At 42.6% G+C, this 12204-nt stretch overlaps 4 protein-coding genes across 8 annotated transcripts; 3 read left to right on the top strand and 1 right to left on the bottom strand.

The window, feature by feature from the left end:
* Positions 1-11: 11 nt before the first annotated feature.
* Ku80 lies at positions 12-2713 on the top strand. Its single transcript, XM_017147466.3, has 5 exons — positions 12-117; positions 173-268; positions 323-564; positions 620-742; positions 950-2713. Exons 1-5 carry the CDS (start codon positions 103-105, stop codon positions 2604-2606), a joined length of 2133 nt encoding a protein of 710 aa, XP_017002955.2. The 5' UTR covers positions 12-102; the 3' UTR covers positions 2607-2713.
* Positions 2714-3266: 553 nt separating this feature from the next.
* Positions 3267-6702, top strand: LOC108061248 (probable G-protein coupled receptor Mth-like 6). Of its 4 annotated transcripts, XM_070215294.1 has the most exons (11): positions 3269-3525; positions 3577-3730; positions 3788-3964; positions 4023-4280; positions 4342-4483; positions 4551-4754; positions 4811-4871; positions 5556-5648; positions 5702-5832; positions 5886-5960; positions 6047-6702. In XM_070215294.1, the coding sequence occupies exons 1-7, from the start codon at positions 3355-3357 to the stop codon at positions 4824-4826; spliced, it is 1122 nt and encodes a 373-aa protein (XP_070071395.1). In that variant the 5' UTR covers positions 3269-3354; the 3' UTR covers positions 4827-4871; positions 5556-5648; positions 5702-5832; positions 5886-5960; positions 6047-6702. The 4 variants fall into 4 exon arrangements, with proteins under 4 accessions (XP_070071398.1, XP_070071395.1, XP_070071407.1 ...); XM_070215306.1 differs by lacking the exons at positions 3269-3525; positions 3577-3730; positions 3788-3964 and having other exon boundaries at positions 4101-4284; positions 6047-6689; XM_070215297.1 differs by lacking the exons at positions 4811-4871; positions 5556-5648; positions 5702-5832; positions 5886-5960; positions 6047-6702 and having other exon boundaries at positions 3267-3525; positions 4023-4284; positions 4551-4683.
* Positions 6703-7050: 348 nt separating this feature from the next.
* wek (weckle) lies at positions 7051-9100 on the top strand. Its single transcript, XM_070215289.1, has 4 exons — positions 7051-7363; positions 7439-8428; positions 8488-8834; positions 8915-9100. The coding sequence occupies exons 1-4, from the start codon at positions 7238-7240 to the stop codon at positions 8949-8951; spliced, it is 1500 nt and encodes a 499-aa protein (XP_070071390.1). The 5' UTR covers positions 7051-7237; the 3' UTR covers positions 8952-9100.
* A 296-nt stretch (positions 9101-9396) lies between these two features.
* Positions 9397-11635, bottom strand: LOC108061324 (leucine carboxyl methyltransferase 1). 2 transcript variants are annotated; one of them, XM_017147444.3, is made up of 4 exons: positions 11231-11635; positions 10655-11080; positions 9681-9997; positions 9397-9593 (listed from the first exon to the last, which is right to left on the bottom strand). In XM_017147444.3, exons 1-4 carry the CDS (start codon positions 11480-11482, stop codon positions 9557-9559), a joined length of 1032 nt encoding a protein of 343 aa, XP_017002933.2. In that variant the 5' UTR covers positions 11483-11635; the 3' UTR covers positions 9397-9556. The 2 variants fall into 2 exon arrangements, with proteins under 2 accessions (XP_017002933.2, XP_017002934.2); XM_017147445.3 differs by having other exon boundaries at positions 9693-9997; positions 11231-11634.
* Positions 11636-12204: the final 569 nt, after the last annotated feature.

Genomic DNA, 12204 nt, shown 5'->3' with positions numbered 1-12204 from the left:
TCAGAGGCATTTTTGTGTTATCGACTAAAAGGTCATACAGTTCTGTTGTGAAATTTCTGCGCAGACAATTCAAAAATATATTTCTGTAAATAAACTGGTTTAATGGCTTCTAACAAGGTGGGTTTATGGTTTATTGTAATAAATACAAACTTAACTTTATTTGGATCTGCAGGAATCGCTTGTGATAGTGATAGATGTGCGCACTTGTGCCGCCGAAGAAGTCAAACTGAAATCGGCAAAGGTTGTGGCCGAGGTTTTAAAGGACAAGGTGGGTAAAAAACCTTCAGGACTCTGAAAACCTTGCTAATTTCATCCTCCCCAGATCGTGTGCGACAAGAAGGACTATGTGTCCTTCGTCCTGGTGGGCTGCGACACCAGCATTCTAGATGATGAAGATAAAGAAAAAGTAACCCACAAAAATGTGCTTAAATTTGGAGATCCCAGACTTTGCAGTTGGCAGCTACTGCTGAATTTCTTTGAATTTGTAAATAAAACTGCCTGCGAGGAGGGACAGTGGCTAGATGGCCTTGAGGCGGCACTGCAGCTCCAAGAAACCGCACTTACGTAGGTGGATTCGGCTATCTTTGAACCTCTGTATTTCATATAAAATCCTTTTTAGTTTTAGGCCCGCCAGGCGAAGGATTCTCCTGCTTTTCGATTTCAATGACTTTCCGCAGGACTTTGATAAATTCAACGAAATCACGGATATATTGCTGAAGGAGAACATTGATTTGATTGTGGGGTGAGCAGGCCCATTATATTATTTACCTTCCAAATAGATTACAATGCATATGACATCATATTCATCATATATCATGTTTATTTCATCATCAAATGATCTTTCCTTCCTGTAAAATTGTAATAGTACCATCTATTTCCGATTCCAAGTAATAAGCTACATTTTAAAATGTATCTTTATACTAATAATACATATTTTCTTACTCCCTAGCACCCACAACATCGCGTACAAGGACAATGCCGAGACCAATGAGCCGCAGGCCATCTTCAACTTCTCGCGAAAATGCGGCTCCGATGAGCTGGCGAACCAGAAGCACGTCCTCAGCCTCGTGCCGCGCTGCAATGCGTCGTTGTGCAGCTTCAAGGAGGCCCTGCTCACCGTCTTCAGGGTGACCAATCGACGACCCTGGGTGTGGAACGCCCGGCTGCACATCGGCAGCAAGATCAGCATCAGTCTGCAGGGCATGATCGCCATGAAGAACCAGACGCCCGTCAAGCTGGTGAAAGTCTGGGCGGAGGAGGACGAAACGGTGACGCGGGAGACGCGGCACTTCATCAAGGGCAGCGAAGTGACGCCGCTGCCGGAGGATCTGATGACCGGTTACATGCTGGGCGGCACTCCAGTGCCCTACGACGCCGACGTGCTGGAGCCAAAGGATCCCTATCCGCAGGGCCTGCATTTCTTCGGCTTCATCAAGCGGAATGCCGTGCCGGATGAGTACTATTGCGGAGAGTCCTTGTATCTTTTAGTGCACCAGAAGAACAACCAAAGCGCCGCCATCAAATTGGATGCTCTAGTGCGTGCGCTAATCGCCTCCGATCGGGCCATCATCTGCTGGAAGATCTTCAGCACCAAGTTTAATAGGCCGCAAATGGTGGTGCTGCTGCCGCGCCTAGCGGATGATACGCAACCGGCTACTTTGTACATGCTGGAAGTCTCCTATACCAGTCAGCATCATTTCTGGGACTTTCCCGCCCTGCGAACGGCCAAGACGCAGTGCAGCGAGGACCAGTTGCTGGCCATAGACGAGCTGATCGATAATACCGACCTGGAATGCAGCCTGCGGGACACGCAGCAACCACGTCCATGGGCCCAGAATGATTTGCTTCCCTTTGACAGTCTTCCCAGCATCTTTGAGCAGAATGTGATGGACGTCCTGGAGCGAAAGGTTATCAAAAGAGACAATAAGGATAAGAATATGACTGAGGAGGAGGAGAAAGAAATGCTGAAGGACAAGAATTTCGCGGATGTCTTTTGGCGAGTCCCGGAACCTCTAGAGGAAAAATCCAAGCGGGCGGCGGCCAACGTGAAGAAGCTATTCCCTCTACGCTACAGTCGCGCCTGGCAGGAAAAGCTGCTGGCCAAGGAGCAGGCGGAAAATGGAGTGCCCGTGAAAAAGGAACCAGCGGAGAAGGAGATCCCAATGCCATCGGATGGCGTGGGCTTGACCAATCCTGGCTCAGACTTCACGCGTATCCTAACAAGCATTCGATCCATCGCAAATGCCACCCAGCGGGATGCCCGCTTTCAGGCTCTGGCTGCCGATACGCGGGTGGTAATCCTCACGCTTCTGGAGCGCAAAAAACTCAACAGCGATCAGCTGGGCGAGATCATTTCCCTCTACCGGCAAAGCTGTATGGACTTCAACACCTTTCAGGAGTACGACAAGTTCGCCGAGGAGCTGAAACAGATCACGCTGGCCAAGAAACACAGAGAGTTTTGGCAGGAAGTCATGGTGAAAAAGGAGTTGGGGCCTCTGGTCCTGGGCGAACTAACGCTGGACGACGAAATTGCCCTGAAAGCCTACTATACCATTGAGGATTGGCAGGAAAACGAGTCAAACGATGCAGAGGACATGGAGAGCTAAAAATATTGTACCATACTTTACATTCGATGAGAAATAAAATTGTTATTAAATTAAATTAAGAAGAAACGAAACTTTACTTTTAAAAATGATGTTTTATTAAGTTACTTGGTATTGGTTGTTAATTTCGACTAATAAAATACATTCATTCATGGTTTCTTACGCAAAAAAATTGTGAATTACAGCTCGTAGAAACAATAAAAAGAAATTATAAATTGATAACATTTATAAATTGGCTTCTGATATAATTCTAAGAAAGTAAAAAAGGTCTTTTCCAATATAAACTGCTGATATAAAATATATATATCATGAATATATAAAAATCTGACATTCTTTAGGTCCCAGGGGAATAATTTATAAGCGATAACTCGATTTAGTGTTTTATTGGGGTATACTTAGATTACATATAAATTTGTACATAAACTTTGGCAATGAGTGTTTTAGAGTCAGTCGTATTTAAATATCCGCATAAGCTATGAAGTTTTTTGCTCTCACTTTATTTTGTTTAAGCTTGCAGAAATCCAAGGCGGTAATCCCGAACTGCAGCTTCATTGATACGGTAGACATATCACACATAAAACGGGAAAACGATTTCTACCAATATGATGACCTCGTAATTCCGGCCAACCTAACTGGTGTATATGATTTCATGGAGTTACCCGACGGATCCCAGCAGCCAGTGAAAAGTCATTTAAGGGCCTGTGTCTGCAAGTTGAGGCCCTGCCTCAGTATTTGTTGCCCACATAGGGATATGGCTAATGACCAGTGCAATGATGGTCTGGAGAAGGAGATTTCACGGGTGAATCCCTACCTAAACGTGTCCCTCGAAGACGGATCAACCGATCTGATCGTGATGAGGAGACAATTCCACGCCTGTCCTTCATGGGAAACTCTTGAGATAGATGGGTTTTTACTGTTTGAGGTTTGAATTTTAATCCTTCGAATATTTCCCTGCCTAATTCGAAATCTTTAGAACGGAAGCTTTGGTCGCCGATTCGCTGACAACAGGACATTTTACAAAGGGGATTACTGCTTCTATCCACATCATCTTTCTTCGGAAATTGGAAAGACAAAATGGATGGTATATACCTATAAAAAATTTGAAATACTGCCGGCATACAGAGAATGTAATAACTAGTTATTATTTTCTGATTTACCTTAATTATCATTTTCTGTTTCTCTAGTCATCATTCTTTCCCAGATGTGCTATATAATTACAGTCGTAGTATATCTCTACCTAAAAAAGATTCGGAACCTGCCGGGAAAATGTTTTATCTGCTGCATTTTATGCAGGCTCGTAGCCAATTGTATATTGCTAAGGAATGTATTTACTTTTTCCAGCGTTATCAATCCTTTAATAGGTTAGTAGTTTAATTTAATTTCACTTTAGATATATCTTTACGAAGGGATCTTTTACAGGGTACTTTGTGCTCTTTTTGCGTCTGAGTGATAGTCTTTGGCTCTGTGCTATCAGTCGTCTCGTGTGGAAGAAAATAGCGTTGCTTCAAAATATGTCATTGGAGTCCCGATATCAATTTGTTACCTATTGCGTCTTTATTTTTGGTACTGGAGCTTTACTAACCGGATTCATCTTTGTAATGGATCAAATATGGCAGGCCGATCCCGATATATTTGAATATAGGCCCGATGGTGGAGTTTTCAAGTGCCGGATACAAAGTCGGTAAGCCTTACTTACGGTACTTACGGTGACTAATTAAATATTTTCTTTTGTTTATAGGTTTCGGCTGGTCCTTCCTGATCTACGAGAGTGGACAGGGGGCGATCCTAATGACCTACAACCTAATCATGTTCATCCTGACGGTGAGGGAAGTTCTGAAAGTGAAGAGGGATCTGAAAGGATTTAGCTCGGCCGAAGTACCGTAAGCGCCAAGATAATATAAAATTATTTGCCAAGATCGTATATCCACCCATTCATCCCTGCCACAGTTACCTATGTTTTCTACGACTCTCTGGTCTTACGGGAGTTATATATATCTTGGATTTCGTTTACCCATTGTCCAATTTTTACGATTCGCCCGTTTGGCTTTCATATTTCTCGATGACAGTCACCTACATCCACTCTGTTTCTGGTATCGTCATTTTTGGGCTGTTTATTCTGAAGCGCAGCACTTTTCAGCTCATTATGGAAAGGTAAATCCTTTGCAAGTAATCCCGATTTTCGAGTAACCTCATCTCTATCCTTTCAGATTTCGCGGTTATTAACTTAAAATTATTGTCTTCATAAAAAGTTACGTCGATATGCGCATGGTAAATTGGGGGATTTTACATACATTTTACTTACATTTCATTTTCACCATGAAATATTGTAAAATTGATACTGAAAAATGTAAATTTATCGATTTCTCGGTGATTCTCTGACATCGAAAAAGATAGGAAACACCAAAATGGCGATTTAAATTACATGAGTGAGAGCGAGAAAAATACATTTGGTCGTCCTAGCATAAAATTTAGTCAATTTTCGGTAAATTGATTTTGAACGCGAAGTTAATTGGACGTACATTTTTAAAGTGGTCTAAATAAATATTCATTTTTTTTTAAAGTTCAACATGTTCTGCTTTTTGAGCGGTGTATTTTGCTCGCTAGACATCCTCTAATTAACTCAAAATTGTCCGATTTCAACCTAGGTTCATTTTCTAGTCGTGTAGTTCAAAGAACCAGTTCCTTGCCCGAATCCCTGGATTCACGAGTACTCGATAGTCAGTTATCGGAGTTGTGCCTATCGCCATCTGGGCAAAAGTAAACAAATCAATTTAATTTGTGTTTTGTTTTGAGAGTTGAGTTTTTGAAGGCGAGATTCTAGTTATAAAGTCACTAGGACATTTTTGCATCGCACACACATATACTTAAGTATGTTTGTAAAGTTGCTTGCGTTTTTTTTCGCTCGCAGTAGACTTCCACTAGAACACACAAATAATATCCTTTTTTTTTAAGGAACCATGATGGAGCCGGAGGATAACGATGAACGCCTATTCAACTTTGTAATCGCTCAAGAATTACCTATGTCGTGTTACGAATGCCTTATAGGTAAATAAAAAAATGTAGCGTAATTATTTAATAATATTAATTATGGTTTTCAGAGTGTGGTTTTACGTACTCGAGGCTGAAATATATCGACGACAGCGACTTGATGAATATATTTCCTAAAAGGAAGCAAATCGGGATCCGAGCCGAATTCAGGTATAAACTGAAGAAATGGAGAGAAGAAACTGTAAGTATTTGATTTATTTTCTATTAAAATATATTAATAACTTTGCTCTCTAGGATGAAGAACAAAATGATGAACAACGCGACAAACAGTTAGCTTCGACTCATAAAAGTTCGACTTGTTCCAATACGGTAATGTCAGCAAAATATTTTAATTTATCATGGGGATTTTTACTTAATCCGCTTCTAATAATATTATATTGTTTTGCTTTAACTAGTACGTCCAGTCCCTACTTCTGTCATCAGACATTGGAGCTAAAATAGTACAAGAAGTCCAAAAATCACAAACCCTATCAGATCTACACAGAAGGAAGATCTTGACGATTGTTGCTGACAGCTTTTACAATGCAACACTCAATAAATACCAAATTCCAAACGTAAGCGAAATAGAGAGACTGGCGGACCAAATTGTCTCAATATTTCCCAATGAGAAAAAAGAATTGTACTTTCTTAGTAGAAAGATATCTGGTCGCCACAACCCGGGAGGCTTACTATATAATAAGATTCATAACTTGAACCGAAAAAATAAGTATACACTAAAACGACGTCGCAGCAGTTCAGAATCCGAAAATGAGGTTACAATTACAATTAAAAACGAGTGTATCGAAAGCGTTTTTGGAGAATGAGGTAGAAAGACTAAAACTTACTGCAGTCACTAAGCATTATGGCACCACTTTAAATTTCCAAATGATTACAATTTTCAAAATAAAATTATTTACGTAAATAAGAAATCTAGATTTAATTATTTAATTCAAAATAATTGTGGTTGAGATACTTAAAACTTTCAAAAAATATAGAAAACTTTGAGAATCCGCCATATGTATAAAAACACGAATAAAGAGTTAATTAGAATTCATAATTTTTTATAGAATAACCGAAAACCGAAACATATAATATAACTGTAAGTATTTAATAAAAATTGTAAGCATGTAATAAAAACTTGTGAAAAAAATTCCATTTATTTGGTACAATATTTTTTATGTCTAAAGTTTTTGGGGAATTTTCTATTTTGTGTAGGGTGTTTTTTTCCGGCTCGTGGTTAAAAATAAAAGATATCAGTTGGAGCACACTGTATATAGCACGGGGGTCATATTAATGTGTCGTTAATAGCGATAGAGGTTCCGTTTAAGACTTTAGAATATGAAATTATATAGCCTTCAGTCACAAGAATTGTCAAGAGAAATACTTATAAAAACAAAAGTATAAATTATCTTCTTCTTCCTCGCATCAATTCCGCCCAGTGTGAACATTCCGCATCACACAATCAGTCGATATTTTTCCCGCTCTAAGTAAGGGCGTTCTGCCAATCAGCTGATAGTCGTCGGCGTTCGTAAATTATAATTTGAATAAAATTGGAAAATAAAATCTGTACAAAACTCTTCGGATTGTGCTGAGGGCCAAGATTAACCATGGGCATTCCCACGAGCGATTGGATTAACTGGTGTCGCCTGTGCGCCCGCGACGATGTGGTTTTCAAAGTTCGCGAGCGGGACGAAGATCTAGTGAGGATCATCAGGAAATGCTTCGATGTGGAGGTAGGTGGCTCGAATTCCAGTACCCTGGACTTGAGATATATCATTTCCCTATACTATAATCCGCTTTATCGGCAGATGACCTTCGAGGAGCCCGAACTGGGCAGAATGTTGTGCGAGGAGTGCTACTCGGTGATTGGCCAGATGCTCACCTTCTCGGAGAACGTCACCAAGATCCAGGGCCTCTACGAGCTTTTGCGCCATTCGGGGCAGCAGGACAGCCAGGATGTGGAGGACCTGCGGCGGGAATATGGCCTGCCGCCCACGTGCAAGCAGGAACTGGAGTTCCTGGACATGGATGACGACAAGTTCTCCCTGGTCGATGAGCTGATTTTCTCGGACCATTTCTCGGATCATTCCCCAACGCCTACGCCTTCGCCTGAGATGCCCAAAAAGAGGGGTCGCCCTTCCAAGCACTCCAAAGCGGAGCTCGAAGAGCCATCCATAAAGCTACCCACTTTGCCATCACCTGAAATCCACCAGAAACCTTCCCTTGAGGTACAAACAAAAGCGGTTCGCAGGCGAGGGAATTTCACGCATCGCAAATCGGAGCTCGAGGAGCGACCCTTATCGCTACCCAAAACTCCGGCTTCAACTGAAGTCCCTGTAAAACGTATGCGCAGACCAACGATTCTTAGGCCTCACAAATCGCAGCTGAGGGAGAATGATGATCAGGAGCACGTCCCAACCGACCAAGACACCACATCCCAGCAGCCTGTGAAACGGAAGCGAGGCAGACCTAGCCAAAAAACAACCCCCGTCGAACCGAAATCCCCGGAAAAGACGCCCAAAGTCAGTGAGCAGCCGCAGGACAAAGATCGCTCGCCAAGTCCTCCGGTCGACGAGTTTACCTGCAAGGTCTGTAAGGAGTCCTTCATGTCCTTTATGGCCCTGCGTCGTCACAAACACGATATGCACGGCGGTCCCAAGCGTTTCGTTTGCGACATCTGCGGAAAAGGTTTGAAGACCTTCACTTCGCTGGTGGAGCACAAGCTGGTCCACACGGACGAGAAGCCCTGCGTGTGTCCCGTGTGCAATGCTGCCTTCAAAAACAAAGCCAGACTAAGGGTGGGTATAATATAACTGACATAAGTAGCTAAGCCATTTAATTATCCTACCTTTTTCAGGTGCACAGCCAGACGCATGGAGCTCCCAAGTTTGAGTGCGAGGTCTGCGGCAGAATGCTGCAGACACGGGCGAATCTTAACAAGCACAAAACGGTGCACACTGCGGAGCGTCGCTTCAAATGCGAGGTCTGTGGCATCGGCAGCAAGAACTCGACGGCTTTGAAGATCCATCTTCTTAGCCACACGGGTCTCAGGCCCTATGTATGCAAGTACTGTGGCAAGGCGTTCGCCAGCAACACCAATTGCCGCTCGCACAAGTGGAAGAAGCATCCGGAGCAGGCGGCCGAAGAGGATGAGAGCGAATCTACGCGTGTTGCAGTGCCCACACTGGAGGAACTGCGGGCCATGTAAGCGGAATTCCCTTACAAACGCATTTAAAACTATTTTTTAATACTATGTGCTACTAAAAATTAATCTATATTTTCAGAACCCGCGAGATGGCGAAGGTCAGCAAGGAAGGATAGGCGAAAAACATTCTCTCAGTTGATTTACACCTAAGATATAAGTTTTATATCCCACGATAACCAAGCTTGGAGCAAAAACATTTATTTACACTAGAAATACAAATTTTTATCCACGGTGTTGTTTGTAAAATAAAGTAAAACCTAAGAAATCTTCTTATTCTTATTCTCAACCTCAGCCATAATTAAACTCTTTTAATTTAAGTTTTCCAATTACGTTTTGTTTTAATTAATTTCAAAATACATTTACACTTTAAACGCACACTAGAAGATTGGAAATGAATGGATGGCGTATCGATCACTTATCAATAGTTTGCGCCACGATTCGGTGATAAATTAGTGAGCGAATTCGAAAAAAAAGATTAAGCGATTAAATAATAGAGAATGTAACAAGGGAAATTTGTAAGGAACAACTAAGGATTAACAAATTAAGTAATTTGCGAGTGGGTTCGGTGTGGGATAAATATCTAAATACGTTTTGATTTCGATGGTTTTTTTATAATTATTGGTTTGTTTAGTTTAACATGTTGAGAAGCAAAATCTTTTGGCATGGCCTTCCGAGCAGAGCAAAGAGTGGATAAATGGTGCATCTTCCTCCTCCATCGCTCCTAGTCAATGTTCAGGGAGGACATCAACTCCTCGACGCTGCATGGGGTAAAGTAAAGTAAATAGTGTTTCATTAGTAAACAGGGAACTTTAAGAGTCCGATGTCGGCTAGGCACGAATGTTTACACTGGCACGCACGTGATATCTATGTCCTGGAAGGCCACGCCCAGCCAGGCCACCACCAGGCAGTAGTGCTGGAAGAGCTGCAGCAGCAATTCCCCCTCGTCCAGCATCTCCAGCCGCTCGATGCGCTGCCTCTCGGCCGCCGAGATGCTCTCGTACACCTGGACCATGTCCCAGGCGCGGGCGCCAGTCCATCCGCTGTCCTTGAAGCGGTTCCTTTGCGTGTCCAGCGACAGACAGGACTCCACGCCGGCCAGGCTGCAGCCGCGTCCGCGCAGGTTGTTGAGCATCACGTCGCCGAAGCGATCGTTCATGTTGACCTGCAGTGATTAAAGCGTTTCATTATTAATTTTATCCAGGGTTCGGAATTTAAAACACATGTTAAAAAGGTGTAAAATTATATTTTACAGTGTGAGCAAAGTTTTTGACATGTGTGTCAAAAACAAAAGTGTTACAATGTGAAAAATAATTGTAAGCACATATGTACAGCTCTCTTGTGTTTTTTAGACAATGTGTTATTAACACGACGTGTTTTTTACACACTGTGTTTTTAACACAAATGAAAACTACATTTAATGGACATTAACGAATCGAAGGGAAAATGAAGAATCAAAATTGGGCCAGGATATTTTAATTGTTTTTTTTTAACCGTTTCAAAGCATATATGAATTTTTTAACTACAGAAAACCATGAATTTTTCAGTTCAACATATATTTTTGACGTTTTAATGTCAAAAACTCATTGTGTTAAAAACAGGTTGTGTAAAAAACACGTCGTGTAAGTAACACAAATAAACTGTGTGTGTTATTTATGTTTCTAACATAAGTGAGCTACAATTTTTTACACACATGTCAATAACTTTATAACTTTTTTTAACACTTTGACATTTAACATGTTAATAACACAAGTTTTTTACAGAGTGTGTTATTTTCCGAACCCTGAATTTTACCGATTTGGAAGGTTAAAGAACATCCTACCTGCTCGTAATTGACAAAGACGGCGGCCTGGAACTTTTGCGCGATCCACTTGAGCAGATTGCGGCAGTTCTGCGCCTCGATATAGACGAGCACGCACTCGGCGAGGAAGATGGTGGGCAGGGTGTAGTCCACTTCGGCCTGCTGCAGCTTGTTGTCCACCTCATCGAGGTTGCGCAGGTCGACGCCCATCAGGTGATAGCTGGGCCCATGCAGATCCGTCGGACTCAGCCGCACCTCACCGTCCTCGTCGTGGATCCTGGCCAGCAGGGCCTTGTTCCGCTTGATGGTGTAGCACTTGCGGGCGGTAACAGTGGGGAAGTCGAGCTCGATGAAGTTCTTCACCTGGTGGGCGGTGTCCCTCAGTCGGAAGTAGAGTGTGTCGAAGCCGCAGCCCAAATTGATGATCTGGCAGTTGCCCGAGGTTTTCTGTGGGCACAAAGTGGTTGGAAAAAGCGGTTAGGGCAAGGTCATCCCGACCAGGACATGCGCATGGCAAGCCATGGCCTTGCAATGCAACAGGATGACCTTGGCACGTGCCAGACAGTTGGGAGCCACCGCGAATCGAGGACTACTGACCTTCAGAAACTTCTCGACGCACATCTCCACGCCCTTGACCCGGGCAAAGTAGCCGCGATTGATCTCCGGCGCCTTGCGCTCCTGGTTGCGCACAAAGTAGCCGATATAGTCGTCCTTCCAGTAGCCCAGGCGCACCGCACATCGCTTGCAGTCGCTGGCATCGTCGTTGGTGGCTATCACCGCCTCGTCGCACGGATGGAACTTGTGCGTCGAGCCGGCGGACGCGATTCCGCCCGGCGCTGGCGGCTCCATGGCTCTCCGGCGGTTGTGGTCGGCGGTTTACGGTTGGATCCTTTTGTGCAATCAGCTCCTGTGGCGGTCCAAAGTCCCAGAGTCCTTGTTTTCCTGTCCCGAGTTTTTTTCTCGCTTGGAATCAGCTGCAGGAGTCGATGGACGATAAGCGATAACAGTGTGCAGTTTTTGATGCCGATAGTTCCAACGGACCGATAGCTCGATGTTTCTCGTTGGGCGCGTTTATTTGAAAGTCAAATGCAGCAAATTCAGAAAATCAAAAAATGGAAAATATTTGTTTATTTAACCAATTCAAAAAATAGATGTTTTAATTAATATTCTTCTTTCATCTGTTTATCATGAAGCTACCTTTCCCTATTATTGAAGAACTTATATAGAAATATAGAAATATTCCATTTGAAATATTAGTAAAAAATATTGAATATGGAAATATTTATCTGGCAAAAGTCTGTAATCGTTTTTTGTTTTATTTACATGGTAGGAGTATCCAAAATATCCAAAGAAATTTTACAAATGTTTTATTAATAGATCCAGTTATCTTTAGCTAACCAGTAGTAAGCTGCAGTTATTCTTTAGCCTAATTGACTTAAGCACTTCATTAATAAAGAAAGGGTCAACATTGTAAACAAAGCGTGTCCATGCTCAAGTGCTTTAATTGCTTCCCGCATCTTTGACATCGGAAGCTCCGTCGCTTCGGTTATGTATAATTAAAATTAGCAGCT

This window comes from Drosophila takahashii, chromosome 2L (assembly GCF_030179915.1).
Source record: "Drosophila takahashii strain IR98-3 E-12201 chromosome 2L, DtakHiC1v2, whole genome shotgun sequence".
NCBI classification, from domain to species: Eukaryota; Metazoa; Arthropoda; class Insecta; order Diptera; family Drosophilidae; genus Drosophila; species Drosophila takahashii.
The sequence above is the reverse complement of the archived record's forward strand: the minus strand, read 5'-3'. Positions and strand labels throughout refer to the sequence as shown.

Excerpts from the sequence above, each read along its gene's own strand:
- Ku80 (XM_017147466.3), top strand. Across the intron at positions 565-619 it reads CTCCAAGAAACCGCACTTAC|TTTTAGGCCCGCCAGGCGAA; the intron begins GTAGGTGGATTC and ends AATCCTTTTTAG. Across the intron at positions 743-949 it reads AACATTGATTTGATTGTGGG|CACCCACAACATCGCGTACA; the intron begins GTGAGCAGGCCC and ends CTTACTCCCTAG.
- LOC108061248 (XM_070215294.1), top strand. The coding sequence starts at position 3,355 with ATGGCTAATGACCAGTGCAATGATGGTCTGGAGAAGGAGATTTCACGG. Across the intron at positions 3,965-4,022 it reads CGTTATCAATCCTTTAATAG|GGTACTTTGTGCTCTTTTTG; the intron begins GTTAGTAGTTTA and ends GATCTTTTACAG. Across the intron at positions 4,484-4,550 it reads TTTAGCTCGGCCGAAGTACC|TTACCTATGTTTTCTACGAC; the intron begins GTAAGCGCCAAG and ends TCCCTGCCACAG.
- wek (XM_070215289.1), top strand. The coding sequence starts at position 7,238 with ATGGGCATTCCCACGAGCGATTGGATTAACTGGTGTCGCCTGTGCGCC. Across the intron at positions 7,364-7,438 it reads GGAAATGCTTCGATGTGGAG|ATGACCTTCGAGGAGCCCGA; the intron begins GTAGGTGGCTCG and ends CTTTATCGGCAG. Across the intron at positions 8,429-8,487 it reads AAAACAAAGCCAGACTAAGG|GTGCACAGCCAGACGCATGG; the intron begins GTGGGTATAATA and ends TACCTTTTTCAG.
- LOC108061324 (XM_017147444.3), bottom strand. The coding sequence starts at position 11,482 with ATGGAGCCGCCAGCGCCGGGCGGAATCGCGTCCGCCGGCTCGACGCAC. Across the intron at positions 11,081-11,230 it reads GCGTCGAGAAGTTTCTGAAG|AAAACCTCGGGCAACTGCCA; the intron begins GTCAGTAGTCCT and ends TTGTGCCCACAG. Across the intron at positions 9,594-9,680 it reads GATATCACGTGCGTGCCAGT|CGTCGAGGAGTTGATGTCCT; the intron begins GTAAACATTCGT and ends TACCCCATGCAG.